The sequence below is a fragment of the Vicugna pacos genome, chromosome 25 (assembly GCF_048564905.1).
Source record: "Vicugna pacos chromosome 25, VicPac4, whole genome shotgun sequence".
Classification (NCBI taxonomy): domain Eukaryota; kingdom Metazoa; phylum Chordata; class Mammalia; order Artiodactyla; family Camelidae; genus Vicugna; species Vicugna pacos.
The window spans coordinates 8,868,978-8,889,504 of NC_133011.1; the positions used below are offsets into that span (position 1 = coordinate 8,868,978).

At 33.2% G+C, this 20,527-nt stretch overlaps 1 protein-coding gene across 6 annotated transcripts in view; it reads left to right on the plus strand.

The window, feature by feature from the left end:
- Window positions 1-20,527, plus strand: part of VPS13B (vacuolar protein sorting 13 homolog B) — a 625,623-nt gene that overhangs the window by 63,425 nt on the left and 541,671 nt on the right. For all 6 annotated transcript variants that reach the window (XM_072949533.1, XM_072949529.1, XM_072949532.1 and 3 more), the window contains exons 13-16: window positions 1,924-2,115; window positions 9,411-9,580; window positions 12,369-12,563; window positions 18,188-18,312. In XM_072949533.1, coding sequence (XP_072805634.1) covers window positions 1,924-2,115; window positions 9,411-9,580; window positions 12,369-12,563; window positions 18,188-18,312 — 682 coding nt within the window. The remainder of the gene's footprint in view (window positions 1-1,923; window positions 2,116-9,410; window positions 9,581-12,368; window positions 12,564-18,187; window positions 18,313-20,527) is intronic.

Below are 20,527 nucleotides of genomic sequence, written 5' to 3' on the forward strand. Positions count from 1 at the left end.
TGAAATAGAAGGATTCTTGATTCCTACATTATTCTCTTTAAAGGTTAACTTTCTAGCTTCTGGAGTAGAGCTATTCTCTTTTTTTTCTATAAAGGTACGGATTTTTTTTTAAACTGAAACTCAGACTTATAAGGTATAAGTTAAATATAAGCCAACTTTAATAAGAACCAGTAGGGAAAGAAATCAGGTGAATCTCTAGTGCAAGAGGACAATGAGGGATATATAGTTCTCACAGATGCAAGTAGAGTTCCTTCTTGCACACTGACAACACAAATGGTTGATGGAGTTGTTTTGATAATTTGCAGATTCCTCTTCAGAAGGGAAGAAGAATAATTTTGTGTTGTTAGATATAAAAGTACAGATAGGTGTGGGCTGTGCAGGTTTGTTGCCTCCGGTTATCCTGGAGGGACTGACAGGTCCTTCCTTTTTATTAGGCTAACTGGATATTGTCTTGACTTTTAATGAGAATAGTCAGATATTCAGGGAGCTGGAATGACCAGGCCTTGAGGGTGGTTACAAGTAAATACCTTGCTGAAAAGATACAGCTAAAAGCCATTCACAATTTTACATTTCAGATAAGCCACTGGTATCTAAATTTAAACTGCCTTATAATCAAGTTGCATTATCTGGGAAAAAATACAAGCCTTCTGTTATTTTAGAGGCAATCTGAAAAAAGAAATGTCTTCTCATAAAGTGTCATGATAGTCCCTTCAGTACTCAAAGCAGCACATTTTCCTTGTTTTTTGAATATTGTGATTTTCAACCAGATTCTTCTGGTTGTGTTTAAGTTACCTCATCCTAACAGGTAACTTCAGAAATGCCTGATACAGCTATGAAAAGAAATTTTTACAATGTGAATGGTATTTTATTTATACCTAACTTCTAATGTGACTCATTGTTATTTATGTGTATCATAAAATGATCATAAAATATGCGTAAGATTAACTTTGTATGTTTTGTGACATTTAATTCTGTGTGATCATCTTGTTAAGAATATATGAATAATTATTTTTTTGTCTGTGGTACCGAGACTAAAGATTGAACTGAACTCCTTTGTTTGAAATGAGGGAAATGTATTTTTGGAAAAGTTATTAAAAGGCATAGATAAGGAATTTTTGTGTTCAACTGGACCTTCCTAGATTCTAAAGATAGTAAATGTTGGAAAGTTTTTCTTAACTATATTTGTTTGAATAAAGAAAATGGCATAAGAGTTAAAAAATTAATATATGTTGTCCCTTAAAATGGTGGATTTATATGTTAAAACCAAATCTCTAATGTAAGGTGTGTACATGGTAGATAAGGAGACATACTGGTAAGTAGAGCCAGGGTTTTCTTTAGGAGACAGCTTTGGTTCCTCTTCAATATATGGGCAGGTAAGGAATTGAGGAAATTAGATTCTGCACCGTGGAGCATGGCCATAATGATTTTATTCTGGAAAAAGTTCAGAACGAGTAATACCTATTATTTACTTCCATGGTCATTATAAAATTCTCAAGGCACCTTGTGAACATGTAATTTTAAGCAATCTATTTTTCAGTGAAATGTCTAAGATAAAATAATAGTAAAATATAACTTCCTCCAGAGTCCTTCCTCCCAGTCAACATAATAGTATTTATTGTGCATAAAATTATTGGATATAGGCCAATTAGATTTTAGAGAATAATTTTTTAAGAATGACCATTTCAATTTTATAGCACTTCATTAAGTAGATATGAAGAATGCTTGTTTTTTATTTGTTTTTTGTCGATAATGTCTTCTCATCTGCACAAAGAAAACTATATTCCAGCAGGGTACTGTGTATCCAGCTGATGGAGAATTTGTTTTAAGGCATAAGCTATAAGCTAAAAAGATAAGAGTAACATTAAGACATATCCTTGATATATCTGGTGCTTAAAAATTAATATAAAATTTGGCTTCTTGTAGGTTCTGCAAATCAACAAGACTTTTCTTCAGGGAAAAGTGAAGATTTGGGGACAGTTCAGGAAAAGTCTACCAAAAGTCTTGTTATAGGTCCTCTTGATTTTCGCTTGGATAGCAGTGCAGTACATAGAATTTTAAAAATGATTGCCTGTGCACTGGAACATGAATATGAACCATATAGCCGACTGAAGCCAGGTTTGTTTTTTGCTTAATTTTGAATCTCTTGCTAATTGATTTGAATAATTATATGATCCAATTTGTTGTATTTTGCAAACTTAACCTTTTTAGTATGTTTTCTCTTATCTAATGTTCATATAATTAGTTGTTAACTTAAAGATAAACTTAAGTGTAGAAGTTATGGGAGAAGTCAAAATTTAGAAGTTACTTGTATAAGTACGTACTTTATTTGCCAGTATTTGTCAGTATTTTATTGTCATACCTTTTTGATACTTTTTCCATTGGATACTCATGAAATATGACCATTCTTCTACCATAGTGAATTCTAAGGAAGAGACATGAAGGTGGGTTCTGAACATACACATTTAACATTGAAGAAAACTTAGGTCTTACGTGTAATAAGGAATTTTCTGTATGACTGATATTTTCTACATGGTATGAAGATTTGGTTATCACGGTTTCATAAAATACATGTTAATATTTTATGCAGTAAAGCACTCTAGGACACATAGCATAATGAGGGTGTATAGAATAGTGAAGAACTTAGCCCGTGGGGTGAGACTATGGTTTGAATTCTGACCTCTACTTCTTATTGACCTTAGCAAATTAAACTAACATGACTGATTTTTCCATTTCTCTATCTCTATAATGAATTTAATTATTGTGACAGATAGTTAAATTGTCTCTTCAATATTCATTCTCCTCTTATTTTATAGTAATAGAAATTTCTATGGTAGAAATTTTATTACAGAAATAAGGACTCCACATCCCAAATGTAGTCATGTGACTATGTTCTGGCTACTGGAATGGAAGCAGAACTTCATGTGAATTTTTTTGTAACATGACTTTAAGAAGAAAAGAGCATGTCTTCCTTTTTTTCTTTTCCCCTTATTTCTGGATGAAAAAAATTATAATGGCAGAGCTGGAGCTCCCAGCTTAGACCATGAGATGAGAGCTGCATGCTGAGGATGACAGAGCAACTAGACAGAGCCTGGGTCTTCAGCAGTGCCGTGGCACCATGCCAGGATGGACCCTTTAGACTCACATTGTTGCATGAAAGAGAAATAGGCTTCTGTTTTTGTTGATGCTTCTAGTATTTTCTTTTGTTATAGCACATTTACTCTTATCCGAGGTGATACACTAACAGGACCCACTTGGAAAGATTAGTGCCTGTAAAAGCATGTAACCAGGTGCTTAGTCCATAGTTAGTGCTTGATATGTTCGTTCATTCATTTCTTGCATCTTGCTTGAATGCCTGCTCCATGCCAGACACTCTGAGAAGTGCTGGGGTAGTATGTACAGAATGGCTAGAACAAAAAATAGTGACAACATCAAGTTTGGGGGAGGATGTGAAGAAACTGGGTCACTCATTCATTGCTGGTGGGAATGTAAAATGGTATAGCCACTCCTAAAAACTGTTTGGCAGTTTTTTAAAAAAATCAACATGCAACTGACCATATAGGCCAGCAGCTGCACTCCTGGGTGTTTATCCCACAGAAATGAAAACTAATATTCACACAAAAAACAGTACATAATTAATTTTTCTCATGTAAAAGTCCAAGCTGGTAGGTACTACAGGGCACTAGGGTGACTCTGTTTTATGAGGTTATGTTAGACCCAGAATTCTTTCTAGCTATTCTGCCATCCTCTGAAGTGTATCTCCTCCACACAGTCAGTGTTGACTTACCAGTTCAAGGTCTAATTTTAGTCAACAGGAAGGGGTAACAAGAGAAAATAGTAGGTACGTAGTCTTGTTAAATGATAATGAACGGCTCTGTCATCCTATTGACCAAAACTTAGTAACATATGTCTATACCCAGCATCCAGGAAGGCTGGAAAATGTATGCTCTGAAGGAGTCCGTTTATCTGACATAAAATTCAGAAAGTTTTGTTGCTAAAAGGAAGAAGAGGAGTTTGCAATTAGCAGTCTCTTCCACAGTGGAATTATGCCATACAGACACACATACACATATACATGTATATATAAATTAATTTTTATTTCAGTTTTTATTTGGAATATGATGTATATAAGGAACAACTGCTAGCTGACTGTATACAGGCAGTCTCTGCATGGTAGTTAGAGACCATAAAGCTGTGCAAAATGAAATCAAAGTGATCACAATCAGTGGGGCAAATTAGTTATTCCACGCTTTTTGATATTTTTGTCAAAACAATAAAAGCTTTAACTATAAATTTTATAGAAGTGAAAAAATAGTAAAAAGTATAGCAACAAATTAAGTGTTTTGTTTCTTTGTAAAAAAAAAACTAGTAGTTTGAACAGTGCTGTCTCCTTCTTGTTGTATAACTTACAATATGGAGCAAATGTCTTTCCTATGTCTTGGCAAATTGTCAAACTCCCAAGTTTGGATTACATTCCAACATTTTATCCCATACACTTCAATGTCCTAAAAACCTCTGTGAGTTCCTTTAATGGAAAGTATTTTGCTTGCATCACTTCTGGGACATCTTCATCCTTTTTAGCACAACCACTTTTCTCATCTACATTGATGTTTGTCTTCATTAGGTTTCCCTAGCTGCACAATCAGGGTCTCTCCAGTTGTGGAGTGTCAGTATTCCCACAGTCAACTATTTCATCTGTAACTCCATTTGTTTTTTGTTAGAATTTCACTTCCAGCATTTTCATTTTTCTTTGCTGCACTTTCATCTTTGATTGCCAGTTCATTATTTCGATAATCCAGTTTTGTAAAATGTCACATGGATTTATCACTAGTAAACAAGGAATCAGTACAAGTACATGCTTTACTGTCTGTGCCAGAGCTATATGACAGGTACTGGTAACCAGTAACCAAATCTGACAGACTTTAAAAGAAGTGACATGATTGGTCACAGAGCATATGTTTATCTCTAATGATTGTGGACTGTAGGGTTAGTAGTGAAGTTAGTACTTTATGCAGTTATTTACAGTCATTGTACTGTGGGAGCTGATATTTAATCTGTGTTTTTTGGGAACTGGTTTTTTTTTTTTTTTAACTAAAACAAGGTAGTTGGAATTCAGAACTGTGCAAAGTGAAAGCTGCCTAAATGTACATATATATGACTGCATAGGGTTAAATCTTAAGTAGTTATAAGTCCTTCTCCACTCTTTTAAAAATTATGTATTGAAGTGTAAATACATACTGGAAAGCATACAAAACCTAAGGGTATAGTTCTGGGAATTTCACAAAGTTAACCACATCTATGTGTCTAACTGTTCAAGAATTGGAACTTTACCAGCACTCCAGAATTCTTCTTGCCCTCTTCTGGTTATTACTCTCACCTCAGGGGTAATCACTGTCCGTCCTTCTAACATCCTAGGTTTAGTTTTGCATATTTTAGAATTCTTGTAATTGTAATTGCACGGTATATACTCTTATCTATAGCTTTAGCTTACATTATGTTTGTGAGATTCCTTTTCATTGTAGTATAGTATCCCATTTTGTGAATATAGGATACCTTACTTATCCATTTTATTTTTTTAACATTTTTTTGAGTTATAGTCATTTACAATGTGTCAAATTCCATTGTAGAGCACAATTTTTCATGAATACATGAGCATACATATGTTCACTGTCAATTTTTTTTTTTTGCTGTGAGCTACCACAAAATCTTGTATATATTTCTCTGTGCTGTACGGTATAATCTTGTTTATCTATTCTGCATATGCCTGTCAATATCTACAAATTTTGAAATCTCAGTCTGTCTCTTCCCACCCACCACCCCCTTGGCAACCACAAGTTTGTGTTCTATGTCTATGAGTCTATTTCTGTTTTGTATTTATGTTTCTTTTTTGATTCCACATATTAGCGATCTCATATGGTACTTTTCTTTCTCTTTCTGGCTTACTTCACTTAGAATGACATTCTCCAGGAACATCCATGTTGCTGCAAATGGTGTTATGTTGTCGGTTTTTATGGCCAAATAGTATTCCATTATATAAATATACCACATCTTCTTTATCCAGTCATCTGTTGGTGGACATTTAGGCTGTTTCCATGTCTTGGCTATTGTAAATAGTGCTGCTATGAACATTGGGGTGCAGGTGTCTTTTTGAAGTAGGATTCCTTCTGGATGTATGCCCAGCAGTGGGGTTCCTGGGTCATATGGTAAGTCTATTCCTAATCTTTTGAGGAATCTCCATACTGTTTTCCACAGTGGCTGCACCAAACTGCATTCCCACCAGCAGTGTAGGAGGGTTCCCTTTTCTCCACAGCCTCTCCAGCATTTGTTATTCTGATTGGTGTGAGGTAATACCTCATTGTAGTTTTGATTTGCATTTCTCTGATAATTTATGATACTGAACATTTTTTCATGTGCCTATTGATCATTTGTATTTCTTCCTCGGAGAATTGCTTGTTTGGGTCTTCTGCTCATTTTTGGATTGGGTTGTTTGTTTTTTTCTTAAGTCGTGTGAGCTGCTTATATATTCTGGAGATCAAGCCTTTGTTGGTTTCATCATTTGCAAAAATTTTCTCCCACTCCGTAGGTTGTTGTTCTGTTTTACTTATGGTTTCCTTTGCTGTGCAGAAGCTTGTAAGTTTCATTAGGTCCCATTTGTTTATTCTTGCTTTTATTTCTATTGCTTGGGTAGACTGTCCTAGGAGAACATTTTTGAGATGTATGTCAGATAATGTTTTGCCTATATTTTCCTCTAGGAGGTTTATTGTATCTTGTCTTATGTTTAAGTCTTTGATCCATGTTGAGTTTATTTTTGTGTATAGTGTAAGGGAGTGTTCTAGCTTCATTGATTTTCATGCTGCTGTCCAGTTTTCCCAACACCATTTGCTGAAGAGACTGTCTTTATTTCATTGTATATTCTTGCCTCCTTTGTCGAAGATTAGATGACCAAAAGTTTGTGGGTTCATTTCTGGGCCCTCTGTTCTGTTCCATTGGTCCATATGTCTGTTTTTGTACCAATACCATGCTGTTTTGATGACTGTAGCTCTATAGTATTGTCTGAAGTCTGGAGAGTTATTCCTCCGGCCTCTTTCTTTTTCTTCAGTAATGCTTTGGCAATTCTAGGTCTTTTGTGGTTCCATATAAATTTTATTATGATTTATTCTAGTTCTGTGAAATATGTCCTGGGTAATTTGATAGGGATTGCATTAAATCTGTAGATTGCCTTGGGCAGTGTGACCATTTTAACAATACTGATTCTTCCAATCCAGGAGCATGGGATATCTTTCCATTTTTTAAAGTCTTCTTCAGTTTCCTCCATCAGTGGTTTATAGTTTTCCATGTATAAGTCTTTTACCTCCTTGGTTAGATTTATTCCTAGGTATTTTATTACTTTGGGTGCTATTTTAAAGGGGATTGTTTCTTTACTTTCTTTTTCTGTTGATTCATCGTTAGTGTAAAGAAATGCAACTGATTTTTGAACTTTAATCTTGTAACCTGCTACCTTGCTGAATTCTTCGATTATTTCTAGTAGTTTTTGTGTGGACCTTTTAGAGTTTCTGTGTATAGTATCATGTCATTGGCATATAGTGACACTTTTACCTCTCCTTTTCCAATTTGGATCCCTTTTATTTCTCTCTCTTGCCTGATTGCTGTGGCTAGGACTTCCAGGACTATGTTGAATAGGAGTGGTGATAGTGGGCATCCTTGTCTTGTCCCAGATTTTAGTGGAAGCTTTTGAGTTTTTCACCGTTGAGTACTATGCTGGCTGTAGATTTGTCATATATAGCTTTGATTATGTTGAGATATGTTCCCTCTATACCCACTTTGATGAGAGTTTTGATCATAAATGGGTGTTGAATTTTACAAAATGCTTTTTCTGCATCGATTGAGATGATCATGTGATTTTTGTCCTTTCTCTTGTTGATGTGATATATTACATTGATTGATTTGAGTATGTTGAACCATCCTTGTGTCCCTGGGATGAACCCCACTTGATCATGATGTATAATCTTTTTTATGTGCTGTTGGATGCTATTTGCTAATATTTTGGTAAGGATTTTTGCACCTATGTTCATCAGTGATATTGGTCTGTAATTCTCTTTTTTGTTAGTGTTTTGCTTGGTTTTGGTATCAGGGTGATAGTGGCTTCATTGAATGAGTTTGGGAGTATTCCCTCGTTTTCAGTCTTCTGGAAGAGTTTGAGAAGGACTGGTATGAATTTTTCTTTGTATGTTTGGTAGAATTCCCTGGTGAAGCTGTCTGGTCCTGGACTTTTATTTGTAGGGAGGTTTTTTATTGCTAATTTGATTTCATTTCTAGTGATGGGTTTGTTCAATTGGTCAATTTCTTCTTGATTCAGTCTTGGTGGACTGTATGTTTCCAGAAACTTGTCCATCACCTTTAGGTTATCCATTTTACTGTTGATGAGTATTTGATTAGTTTCTGGTTTTTGGTTGTTTTGGTAGTGATGCTACCAACATTCTAGCACATGCCTTTTGATAAACATACAAACTTATTTCTTTTGGGTATTTAAGAGTTAATATCACTTAGGCAAAAGGATTGCATATGGTCACTTTTAGTAGATATTTCCAAACTGTTTTCTGAAGTGTTGAACCACTTTACCTGCCTACCAGCAGTTATAGGAGATTTTTAGTTGCTCTTAATCATGGGGTTGGCAAATTGTGACTTACTGCCTCCTCCTCTCCTGCACCTTATGAACTGATAACGGGTTTTGCATTTTAAACAGTTGGAAAAAATACAAAGAAGTATCATATTTTGTGACAAGCTGTATGAAATATAATTTTCAGTTTTCATAGGTAAAGTTTTATTGGGACATAGTCAAGCTCATTTAGTTATGTGTTGTCTGTGGCTACTTTTGTCTTACAGCGGCAGAATTGAGTAATTGTGACAGAGACGGTATGGCCCAAAAGACTAACATATTTTCTATATGACTCTTAACAGAAAAAGTTTGCTGATATTTGGTTTACATGCTTACAAACTTTTAGTAATCTTAGTCTTTTTCATTTTAAGCGTTTTCGGTGGGTGTGTAGTGCTATCACATTTTGACTTTATTTGCAATTGTCTGATGCCTAATGATGTTAACTAACTTTTGACATATCTTTTGGCCATTTGGGTATATTATCTTTTGCTTGTTCATGTCTTTTTTTGCCCATTTTTTATTGAATTATTTGTGTATTATTGTTTTTTAGAAGTTTTTAAAGCTTTTGATTTTTAATATGCTGTGGCTACAAGTCCTTTGTGGCAATATCTATGTATGTCTGTGTATCTGTCTATGGCAAATATTTTCTCCCCGTCTGTGGCTTGCTTTTACATGATCCCAGTGGTGTTTTTATGAACAGAAGGTGTTATTCTTTTAATGAAAGATTAAGAGTTTATTGATTATTATTTCACTTTAGATATTAAGGATGAAAATGAAACAATGCGGAATCCTGAGGAAGTAGCATCTTTGGAGGAATATATTCCTACTCGACATACAAGTGTTACTCTCCTCAAATGTACATGCACAATTTTCATGGCTGAATTCAACTTGCTGGACCATTTGCTACCTGTCATTATGGGAGAAAAGGTATATTTTGTGATTCACTACTTGTTTTCTCATGTACATATATTTGTTGGTTCTATGATATTGTTGAAGAAGATGATAAGTAAAAGAATATCTGTTTATTAGTTATCCATGATGAAGGTAAAGCAATGTAACTATGATTTTTAACTGTTAGAAAGTAATTTATATATATTTATGTAATAAATAATCTCTAGCTTAGGCTTTATAAAGAAATGTTGAAGATCGTGGGCCTAGATATCAGACCATGTACAACCAGTGACACCTTATGAACTTTGTTTTATATCTCTAAACCATGTTTTCCTTTTCTGAAAAACAAGAGGAAATTGTATTTTTAAGCTGACAGATTCAGCCAGCAAAGAAGCAGCAAGCCTAGATAGTTTATTACTTACATAGACAACAAAAGCAAATCACTAATGGTATCAGCTCACTTTGTCCGTTTTAGGACAGCCCTGAAACCAGAGTGCCAAATGACATACAACACACATGGTAGGGTACCCTTTTGACAAGGATTTAGTTCCACACTGAAGCCAAGCAACTATATAGCCTACAGTTGTATTGTGAGAGGGGCAGATGGAAAGCCCCCTATCTTATGTGAATGAGGGATGCTGATGAGAAGACGTCCCATAGCAGCATTTCTCAAGATGAGAAGGTGAGTGAGAAATTGTCTCTTAGCAGCTCCTCACAAGACCACCTCACCTGTTCTCCCCTGTTCTGATAGTAACACAGGATGGACTGCTGTGGTTGAGCCTTGCCTTTGTGTTCTAAATGGATTTTAAGATTGTCAGGGAGCTGGCACAGAGCAGTTTCCCTACAGTACCTAACTCTTAAAATTATTTTGAATACTCAGTGAAATAATTCATGTAAACCATTCTGCATATATTAGGAACCCATGATTATTACTGCTACTGTTAATGAGAACTTACTAGATGCTTAATATTTAAGGTCTATTTACAATGTGTTGCTTTCTGAGACTGCTGTATATATATAAAGTATTATCTGTTATCTTTAATTTTTTATTTTTTGGGTTATATTTCTTTTGATGTCTACATAATGATGATGACTTTGAAAGTCAAAATTGTCCCAAATTTAAGAAGAATGTATGAAAGTATGGCAGAGGATTAAGCTGCAGTAGATTCATTTTGTATATTTGCTCTCTATTTGCCACTCATAAGTAATTATTAAATTGCTGGGTAAAGGGATCACCTGGGGACAATTTTCGTGGAGAAAATTAAAATTTGATTTTGATTAGGCATGAGCTTCAGACAAGAAGTTTAACTATGATTAAAAAGTTGAAGAAGAGACAAAAAAAAAAAAAAGAGTAGAAGATTTCAAAAGACCTCAGTCTGTTTGAAAAAAGAGAACCAAAAGAAATTCTGGAACTGAAAGTTATAACACTAGTTAGAAATAAAAAGATAAAAAAAAATATACCATTTAAATGCTAATCAAAGAAAAGATAGAGTGGCTATTTTAATATCAGAAAATGTAGAGTTTAAGACAAGAAATATTATTAGAAATAAAGAGAGCCATTCTGTAATGATGTGTCAACTCAAAGAATGAACAGTAGATAATTCTCACATGTTATGTTGGATGAAAGCAGGCAGACGTGAGTATATTCTGTATGATTCTGTTTATATGAAGCTGAAGAACAGACAAAACAATGGTGATTGAAGTGAGGATATTGGCTACCTCTGGTGGGATTTGATATTACCTGAGAAAGGGTATAGGGGAGCCTTCAAGGTATTTGAAATGTGTGGTGGTTACATACATAAAACTTTGTTGAGCTCTACAGTTAAGATTTATCTCCTTTACTGTATACTTCAGTAATCGAAATACATTTCCTTAAAAAAGTAAAGTAATTGCTCAATAAGTGGTGGTTTAAAAATTATTATTAATAATGAGTAAAAAAAAGATTGTACGTTCAGCTTAGTCTTAGGCATAGTGTTTCTCAATAGTGGCATGTTGGCTTTCTGTACTAGAGAAGGGTTAGGTAGCATTTACCATCTTTAGCCAATGCCAGCTAAATGCCAATACTGTTGCCGAGTTATTGTGATAATGAAAGACAAACAAAACAATTAAACTGCTCTTCCCACATATTTTCGCATACCCCTGAACTGTTCCTCATTGAGAGCTATAGGTATAGGAGTAAAGCTCAAGGACTAGAAGGGGTTGCTTGCTAATCAGAGTTCATGCTCTGGACATCTTGAAACTTAACCTGCATTTATGGGAAGCTTTGAAAGATTCTGTAACACTGAAAATACCAAACCCACCTCGAGATTCTTAGGAGTTATGAACCTTTACCTTGATTATTATTAGTAGATATGATATGGATCAGAATTTTTTCTGTCCTGCAGACTTTGCTTGTTGTGGCATATCTTTCAGACTGTCTTGAGTTGTCTGCTTAATATCTTAGTCTTTTAAATGAAGGAAAAGAAGATAAAAGGTGGCTAGCTCTGGGATATCTAGGATTTTTTTTTTTAATCATTGAGCTTAAGTAAGTACCTTCAGTGTTCCAAGGCATGTAGTGATAATATTCCAGTTGATTGAAAATAATAAAAGTTTTAGCTAAAAGGACATTGATAATTTTGTATTAAATAGGCATTCTTTGAAATCTGGGACATACCTGAAAATATGTTGAAGGTGTTTGTATTTGGTTATGGTAAGAGAGTCCCATAGGAAGGCATCATTTCCAGGATGATTTGATATCATTGTGTCAGTCTGAAGCTTGTGTAGACAGCTTTGTCCATCAGTCACTGTTCTCCTGAAGTATAAAGTGAATACTATTATTTTCCAGAACTCAAGTAACTTCATGAATACTACAAACTTCCAGTCTGTTCGGCCTTTGCCATCGATTCAGATACTGGTGGATAAAATTAATCTGGAACATTCTGTGCCAATGTACGCGGAACAGTTGGTGCATGTGGTTAGCAGCCTTACTCAGCCTTCTGATAATCTGCTTCATTATTGCTATGCACATTGCTACCTTAAGGTATGAAAAGTGAATTTTCTTCTGTATTAGTATCTGGTTGGCTTTGTGGGAATTAAATAAAACTTCATTCTTTGTTGTAATTTTACAGAATTAGTACTACATAAGATGAGATTTCAATAAGATATGGATATATTCATTATTCAATATAATTAATATAAAAAATAAAAGTGTACCTATTTTAAAGATTTCTTCAATTGGAGTTAATGACTTGATATTTATAAGGTAATTGTAATTTTTGAAGATTTTATATATCATTGATATTTATAAGCAGTATGAAAGAGCACTTAGTTTCTAAGGATGTTTTAAAGGCTTCATTATTTCTTTGAGGAGAACATTTATGTGAGATGATGTTTTATAGAGTGGGTTTAACACATTTTTTTTTTAGTCATTTTCCTCTTACTGAATTCATCTTAATTTTTTAATGTAAAGGAAAACTTTATTACTTTAAATCAAGCTATATAAAGCTAATTATTGGAGACTTTGCTCAGCTCTTCCATCTCCTTTTTTTTTGGTAAATTATTAATACATCCCAATATAGGTACTTAAAATGAATAAACTCAAATGTTGAGTAGTAAGTGTTTTTGCTAAGCAAACACTTATATATTTAATATCTAAGCAGAGACAGCATAGACCTAATCAAATTCTGTTTTATGGCCTAAGGGAAACTGTAACAAGTTGAATTCAAGAATAAAATACTAAAAATGCACTGAATTTTATGTAAAGTACTAAAAAGTTGGAGGACTCCAAAAATAGACTCTTGATTTTATCGGTTCATGCTTGATAGTTTGATGTTTTACAGTTTTTAAATATTTGCATGTTTGTAGAATTAAAAAAAAACCAATTTAGAGATAGCAGTTTTAGATCACCTCTGGGCATATTTAAATTTAAGATGTTAAAATCTGACTATTTTCAAACCACGTAGAGTGGAAGAACACATTTTTCTAAATGTCCATGCAAAGCCCATTTTTAAGAAGATGGAGGAATTTGACACAACATTGTAAAATGACTGTAACTCAATAAAAAAATGTTAAAAAAAAAAAGATGGAGGAGATTTCACTCCTTTGGTGAAGGAGTGACAGTATCATATTGCAGAGGGGTGTGGACACAGGAAAGTGTGTTTCATTGGGGGGCCATTATTACAATGATCTATCATAGTGTTTTATGTCATTTGGAGAATAGCAGAAGGTATTTTTGAAAGTTAGTTAATAGAGAATATTTTATACTTGTGCTTTTTTATTCATTCCCGTAACTAATACACTGAGGTGTGTGATTTAAAAAAAATATTGGTACAACTTGAATATCAGATTATATTGTTAAACATATTTGCCTTGTTTTGTTGAAAAAGTCTTAATTTTAGGCAGTTCTTTACAAGGTATTCTACTTCTTTGGGATTCATTCATTTGGTAAATATTAAGTTCTTACCATATTGCAGATACTCATGATTAAAGATGAGCAAGCATGCCCTATCCTCAAGGAAAATGGCCCTCAAAGCCATCGGTCACCAGTATGGGTGTCATCCATACTGACATAAAAGTTATTGGCATAGTTGACCACCTCTACTTGTTAATATGTTAAAAACTCATTTGAATTTTTAGGGAAATGTGAAAGTTACAGTGTAGTCCAGATAAAATTATGTTTTGGGAATATTTTGCTATACTTTCTGTCTAGTTATCTTTTATATTTTGGTTAGTTTGACTACAGCTACAATGGATAAGATAAATGTTCCAGAAAGTTAAATGTTGGGCATAGTATAGCATGTAGAAAAACTTTTCATTGGTATTAAGTATACTGAATATGTTAAAAAAATAAAGCTTTGACTTTTGACTATTTCATTGCCTTTTGTTTTTTGAAGGTTTTTAAAAAATTTTGCATTATTTTTTATTGAAGTATAGATAGTTTGCAATGTTGTGTCAGTTTCTGGCATACAGTGCAATGTTTCAGTCATACATATACATACATATATTCATTTTTTATTCTTCATTATAGGTTACTACAAGATGTTGAATATAGTTCCCTGTGCTGTACAGTATAAACTTCTTATTTATCTATTTTACATATAGTAGTTAGTGTCTGCAAATCTCGAACTCTCAATTTATCCCTTCCCACCCCCTTTCCCTACTGGTAACCAAAAGTTTGTTCTTTGTGAGTCTGTTTTGTTTTGTAAAAATAAGTTCATTGTATTTTTTTTTTTTAGATTCATACGGTATTTTTCTTTCTCTTTCTGGCTTCACTTAGAAAGACAATCTCCAGGTCCATCAGTGTTGCTGCAAATGGCATTGTTTTATTCATTTTTATGGGTGAGGGATATTCCACTGTGTATATACCACATCTTCTTTATCCAGTCATCTGTTGATGGACATTTAGGTTGTTTCCATATCTTGGCTATTGTAAATAGTGCTGCTGTGAACATTCAGGTTGCATGTATGTTTTTGAATTACAGTTTTCTCTGGGTATATGCCCAGGCATGGGATTGCTGGATCATATGGTAAGTCTATTTTTAGTTTTTTAAGGCACCTCCAGACTGTCCTCCATAGTGGCTTCACCAATTTACATTCCCACCAACAATGTAGGAGGGTTCCTTTTTCTTAACATCCTCTCCATCATTTATTGTTTCTAGACTTTTTAATGATGATCATTCTTGACTGTTGTGAAGTGATACCTCATTGTAGTTTTGATTTGCATTTCTCTAATAAGCCATGTTGAGCATCTTTTCATGTGCTTGTTGGCCATCTGGATGTCTTCTTTGGAGAGAAGTCTATTTAGATCTTATGCCCATTTTTTGATTATGTTGCCTTTTTTTTTTAAATTAAGCTGTATGAGCTGTTTGTATGTTTTGGAAATTAGTTTCTTGTCAGTTGCATCACTTGCAAATATTTTCTCCCATTCTGAGGTTTTCTTTTCGTTTTGCTGATGGTATCCTTAGCTGTGCAAAAGCTTTTAAATTTAATTAGGTCCTATTTGTTTATGTTGCTTTTGACAGTGTTCAGTTTTGAAAAAAATCTAGGTGAAGAAAGATCACTTATTGTTTATTGTTTCCTTGTTTAATTAGAAATACTTGATTTTCTTTCTACAAGAAAAGACTGTATCAGTTTTAGTTCAGAGTTTCTTTTTGTTTCAGTGGATACATGAATAGGAAATAGATTTAAAGTGTTTAAAGAATGAGTAGGCAATGAAAAAAATGTAGCATACTCCAGGCTACTTTAAGATACTTGCTGATAAGAGGTGATAAATGGCATCTTACTGATGGTTAGAGGAGAGGTAGTGGTGAGAAAGATTGTTTTTTCTATTCCAGCAATAAGTAATTCTAAAGTCCCCCTTTATCCTTTTTGGTTCTCATTTTTCCATATATAAAATAAGGTGATTTAGTTAAATTGTTTTCTAATTGGATTTTTTAAAAGGTGGCACTACATTTTTAACTTTTCATTTAACATGATATATAAGTCATCTTACTCAAGTTGACATTTCTTTCAGCTAAATTTTTATTAGTAGTTACACTTACTGCTTCAGACATTCTTTTTGCTTCAGACTGTTAGTTTGCGGTGTTAAGTACTTTTATTTTCTTTCTGAATATATGAACAGTCATGGTGAAAACAACCTCAGTTCATCCTGCGCTGGCTTCTTTTTTCTAGTAAAGTGTAATCTTGGCCAAGGGTTGTTAACAAGTTATTCCGTTATATAGATATTTTAAGTCTATGTATCATATCGCTGTAATTTAAAAGAGAGAACTGAAAATTGGTTATTTTGAAATAAGTATTTTTTGATGTGGTAGATAGCCCTCTTTCATTATAATTCATACTGCTTGAATGTTCCCTTCGAGGCATCTCTGGACAACATGTAAATTTAGTAAAAGCTTAAAAAAAATAAACCTGCAGAACAATAAGCAATTTCCCCAAAGTCCTTTGCAGTTCTGCAGACAACCAGCAGGGGATCTCCTCTACACCCAGTTTCCATCTGTGTATATTAATGATAGTGTCTGTAATTATACTGTTGGGACATTTATAGAATACTAGAAAGTGGCTTGAGAGTTCTTACTTGAACACAGATAATCTAGTTTGCTAGCACATTACTGTGATTCATACTGTAGAAATATTTGGAGGTTGGGCATTGTTTCAGTAATCATGCTTTGTATTAAGTGGTGTTAATAATTATAAATTTCATACTCCTTTAAATCCTGAGTCTTTCAGAGGAAATACAAAATGCTGGAATTGTACAGTGCCTACAAGTTCTTTGCATTTGTGCTGCTCAGAACAAGTCTTCGCAGAAAATGAATGTGGAATAACAGTCTTTAAGGTTGATCAATCAAGTGTTAGAAACAAGCTTTTTTCTTTTTCTTCTCACTTTAATTCTTGCCTCTTGATTAGTAGCAGGATTTATGGAATTAATAAGTATATCACTTTCATTTTTCTTGATAGTAATTATGTAGATAGATCCTTTGAAATGCAGTTTTTTTTTTCTGGAAACACAAAATTCTAACTAATGTCTGTTTTCCAGAAAATTATTTTGTTCTCTGAAAACTTGACTTTACAGGAGAAGATTTGACATTGTCAGTTTGATGAATGATAGGAGCATAGTAGCTTTTTAAAACCATTTGGAGCTACTTTTACTTTCTAAGAAATTGATTATTAGTTTGTGTTCATTAAATGAAAGTATTTTGTTTTGAAAATTAGTTATTGAGATTTTTATATGTTTCACTGTTGAATTTAGCAGCTAATATTAATTCTAGAAACAGGAAAGTCAGTGCTTTATAAACCTAAGGAATGAAAAATAAATGTTGGGGTTAAACTGTTTCTGCATGTTGTTGGAAAACAGTAACTGTTTGTTTTGTATCCCTGTGTGTCAGTGTTTCCTGTTTGAGACATTTATCTTTTATCTCAGTGGAAATAATGGAAGAAAATGTATCTGTCATATTCAGTTCTTTGGAATGTTTCATGTAAAGTGTGGTGTTAATACCTTGATTCTTCCTATTAAGGTAAATGTAGAGTTCAGGAATTTCAGAGAGTGTTTAAAGTTCTGATGGTGATCTGCTTGTTTTAAGTATAAACATATGAAGAATCATTTTTGCCATGTACAAAATTTCCTGAGGTGAGAAACCTTAGCTCTACAATTATTTTCACAAAAGAAGTGGAAAAGATGTAACACTTATGGGTATATCTGGATATCTGTTTTGTGTGTGTACTGTAACTTGAAGGCAAAATACATTTTTAAGATTGTTCATGTAGTTACTGTTCTTTTAGGCATAAAATGATATAACAGTAATTTATTAAAGTTAATATCTGTATTATGCACAGTGTAGTCAGTTATATATCTTAAGAGAGAATATGTGCATTTTAGCAGACAGTAACATGCTAAAGGAGAATTATGTGTAGAAATAAAATGTGAAACTTAAAATTAGTGAAAAGAGCAGTGATCTTTCAGGGTTGTGAATGAAATACTGTATATTTAAATCTCTCAATTCTTAGTATCAAATTGAATAAAGAAAATGTTCATGTTTGGGAAGTGGAAAAAGACATTGGAACATATTTAGTGTGCAGCTGTTGTAGAGCAAATTGAAACTGACGTATTTCATCCTGTGCTTATTAAAACATTGTCTCTGTGAACATTTGGATCTTTTCTTCTTGTTTCAGATATTTGGTTTCCAGGCAGGACTGACGTCTTTGGATTGTAGGGGATCTTACTGCTTACCTGTTCCCATTATTCCCTCTTTCAGCACTGCTCTTTATGGTAAACTTCTTAAACTACCCACATGCTGGTAAGTATTATGTTAAAATGTGGTTTATGAAAATTTTCACTTACTGTTTTAGGAGAGAAAAAAACCCAGTTGTATCTGTCTTATGCCAGTGTGTTAGTTTTATACAAAACCTTAGAAAAATCTCTGAAGTTAATACTGTAATATAACTTTTTTTAAATGTCTGAAATGTATTAGATCATAACATCTTTCGTAGTAGTGGTAACTGTTGCTGGGATAATAACTGTTAATTCATGTTGCAGCTATTAGTAAAATGTTGCTGCTTCACATTGTAGTGGGAACTGCAAGAGCAAGTACCTTCTTTCCTTTTTGAGGGGATACAAATTTTTTTTTACAATTCATATCAAGGCCAAAGTATTTATCAACTACATACAATTTCATGGTATTCCTAGCCACTGAAAAAAGTATACCCATGATATAGATTTAGTATATTTGATATGCCTGTGTGCAGTCACTGCATTTTGGAAGAAATTGATTTTAGCCCTTAACTTTCATTTAGTTTTGGATTACTTTACTTGGAGGTCATATTTCCTGAATTGAAAGAGATTTATGAAAGAGAGCCTATAGTTATTAATCATACTTTTATTTTTAGTTGAAAGCAGTAGTTTTAATATATTAAAGGAATAATTATTTAACTGTATAAGGCTTAAATACATGAAATTCTAGTGAAATGTTTCTACATTTACAAATTTGGATTATTTCAGTCATTTGGAATATATTTTACTTTCCTATCCTAACTAGTAATCTTATTTTTTTTGTCGGGTGTAGTTTCATTAGATATTTATGAAAAACAGCATAATTTTCAGAAAATACATATCGATTTCTTAATCTAAAGTACTTCATTTCTTAAAAATATATTTCCTTTAATAATATATAACTTTTGAAATGATACTTGTATCCAGGTGTCCCCTCTGAAAAAAGATACTTGTCAGTGCTCACATTTTCAAGGAAATTTGCCTGCTTATTAAGAAAATTAAAAAATATAGAACTTGAAGTTAACTAGGTCTTGGAACTAGCTTTTCTGTAAAATAAAATCATTGTTAAGTGATTATTCTTAATTTCTCCTGGTAAGTTTAATTTTGTCCTTAATTGTCTGTATTCCTCATATATCACATTATGTTGTTCAGAATTTCACTTTGCAACTTTGTATTTGTGTATGCATGGCATGTTGCATTTGAGCCAAATATAATATTCTGATCTATTACACAAAACCATGAGATATGTCCCAGTTAATAAGTTGATATCAATTTTAATAGATATTTGTGAGTACTATTATCTCAGTTATGTGCTGATTTATTTATCATTCATAACACTAAAATTTTATTAGAAACAGTGCAGTTTACTATAGAAAATACTTAAAAAATACAACCAAAATTTTCCAAGTGAATTATATTCTTTATATGAAAAAATTGAATATTTAAATAGGTAAGGCTTATTCCAAGGATGTATAAGGCTTACTATAAATATTTCCAAATGTGGCTTAAAATATGTCTGCTGACGTCTAAATGAAAATATTCCAATTAAATACTAAAAGTATGAGATCACAGAATACTAATATTTATTTGGAGGTGATTCTTTTTTTTTAGGTAAGACCACTTCTGCATTTTTTCAGTGATATTTTTGTATTGCTTTGAAATAGCTTCTTTAAATTGTTTTCCTTAGTAATAGAAAGTAAACTATAATTATTCTTAGCAACTCTAAATTGAACGTTGATAATTTACACATTCTTGATCCACGATTTTAATTTAAAAATAAGTACCTGAATTTTGTTTCAATTTCCTTTTCATTCCTTTGCCATTTTTTCTTTCCCTTAAGAAGCTTCAATTGTATTAAGGGACATTAGATGTCATCAGATATTTTTTGATTTTCTGTGTTTTGATAGACACTGTGCTATGTGTTGGGATTGGGGAAAGAATGAAGTAGAATGCAGTGAGGGTAAAAGATACGCCCTGACTATGAAAACTTACAGTCTAGTTGGGGCGGGAGGAGGAGCAGGACATTAAACACATATGTGAACAGTTGTCATTAAATCACCAAGTTGAGGCTTAAACAGAATGTGCTGTTAGTTTAAAGAAAGCAAAAATTTCTCTAGGACCTGAGGGATGGATAGGACTTCAGAGAATTGGCATTAGAATTGGGTTTTAATGGCTGTATCAGTTAGATATCCAGGTTTGAGGTTGACTGGGGTGTAGAGACTCCTAGGTGACAATATTGTTTG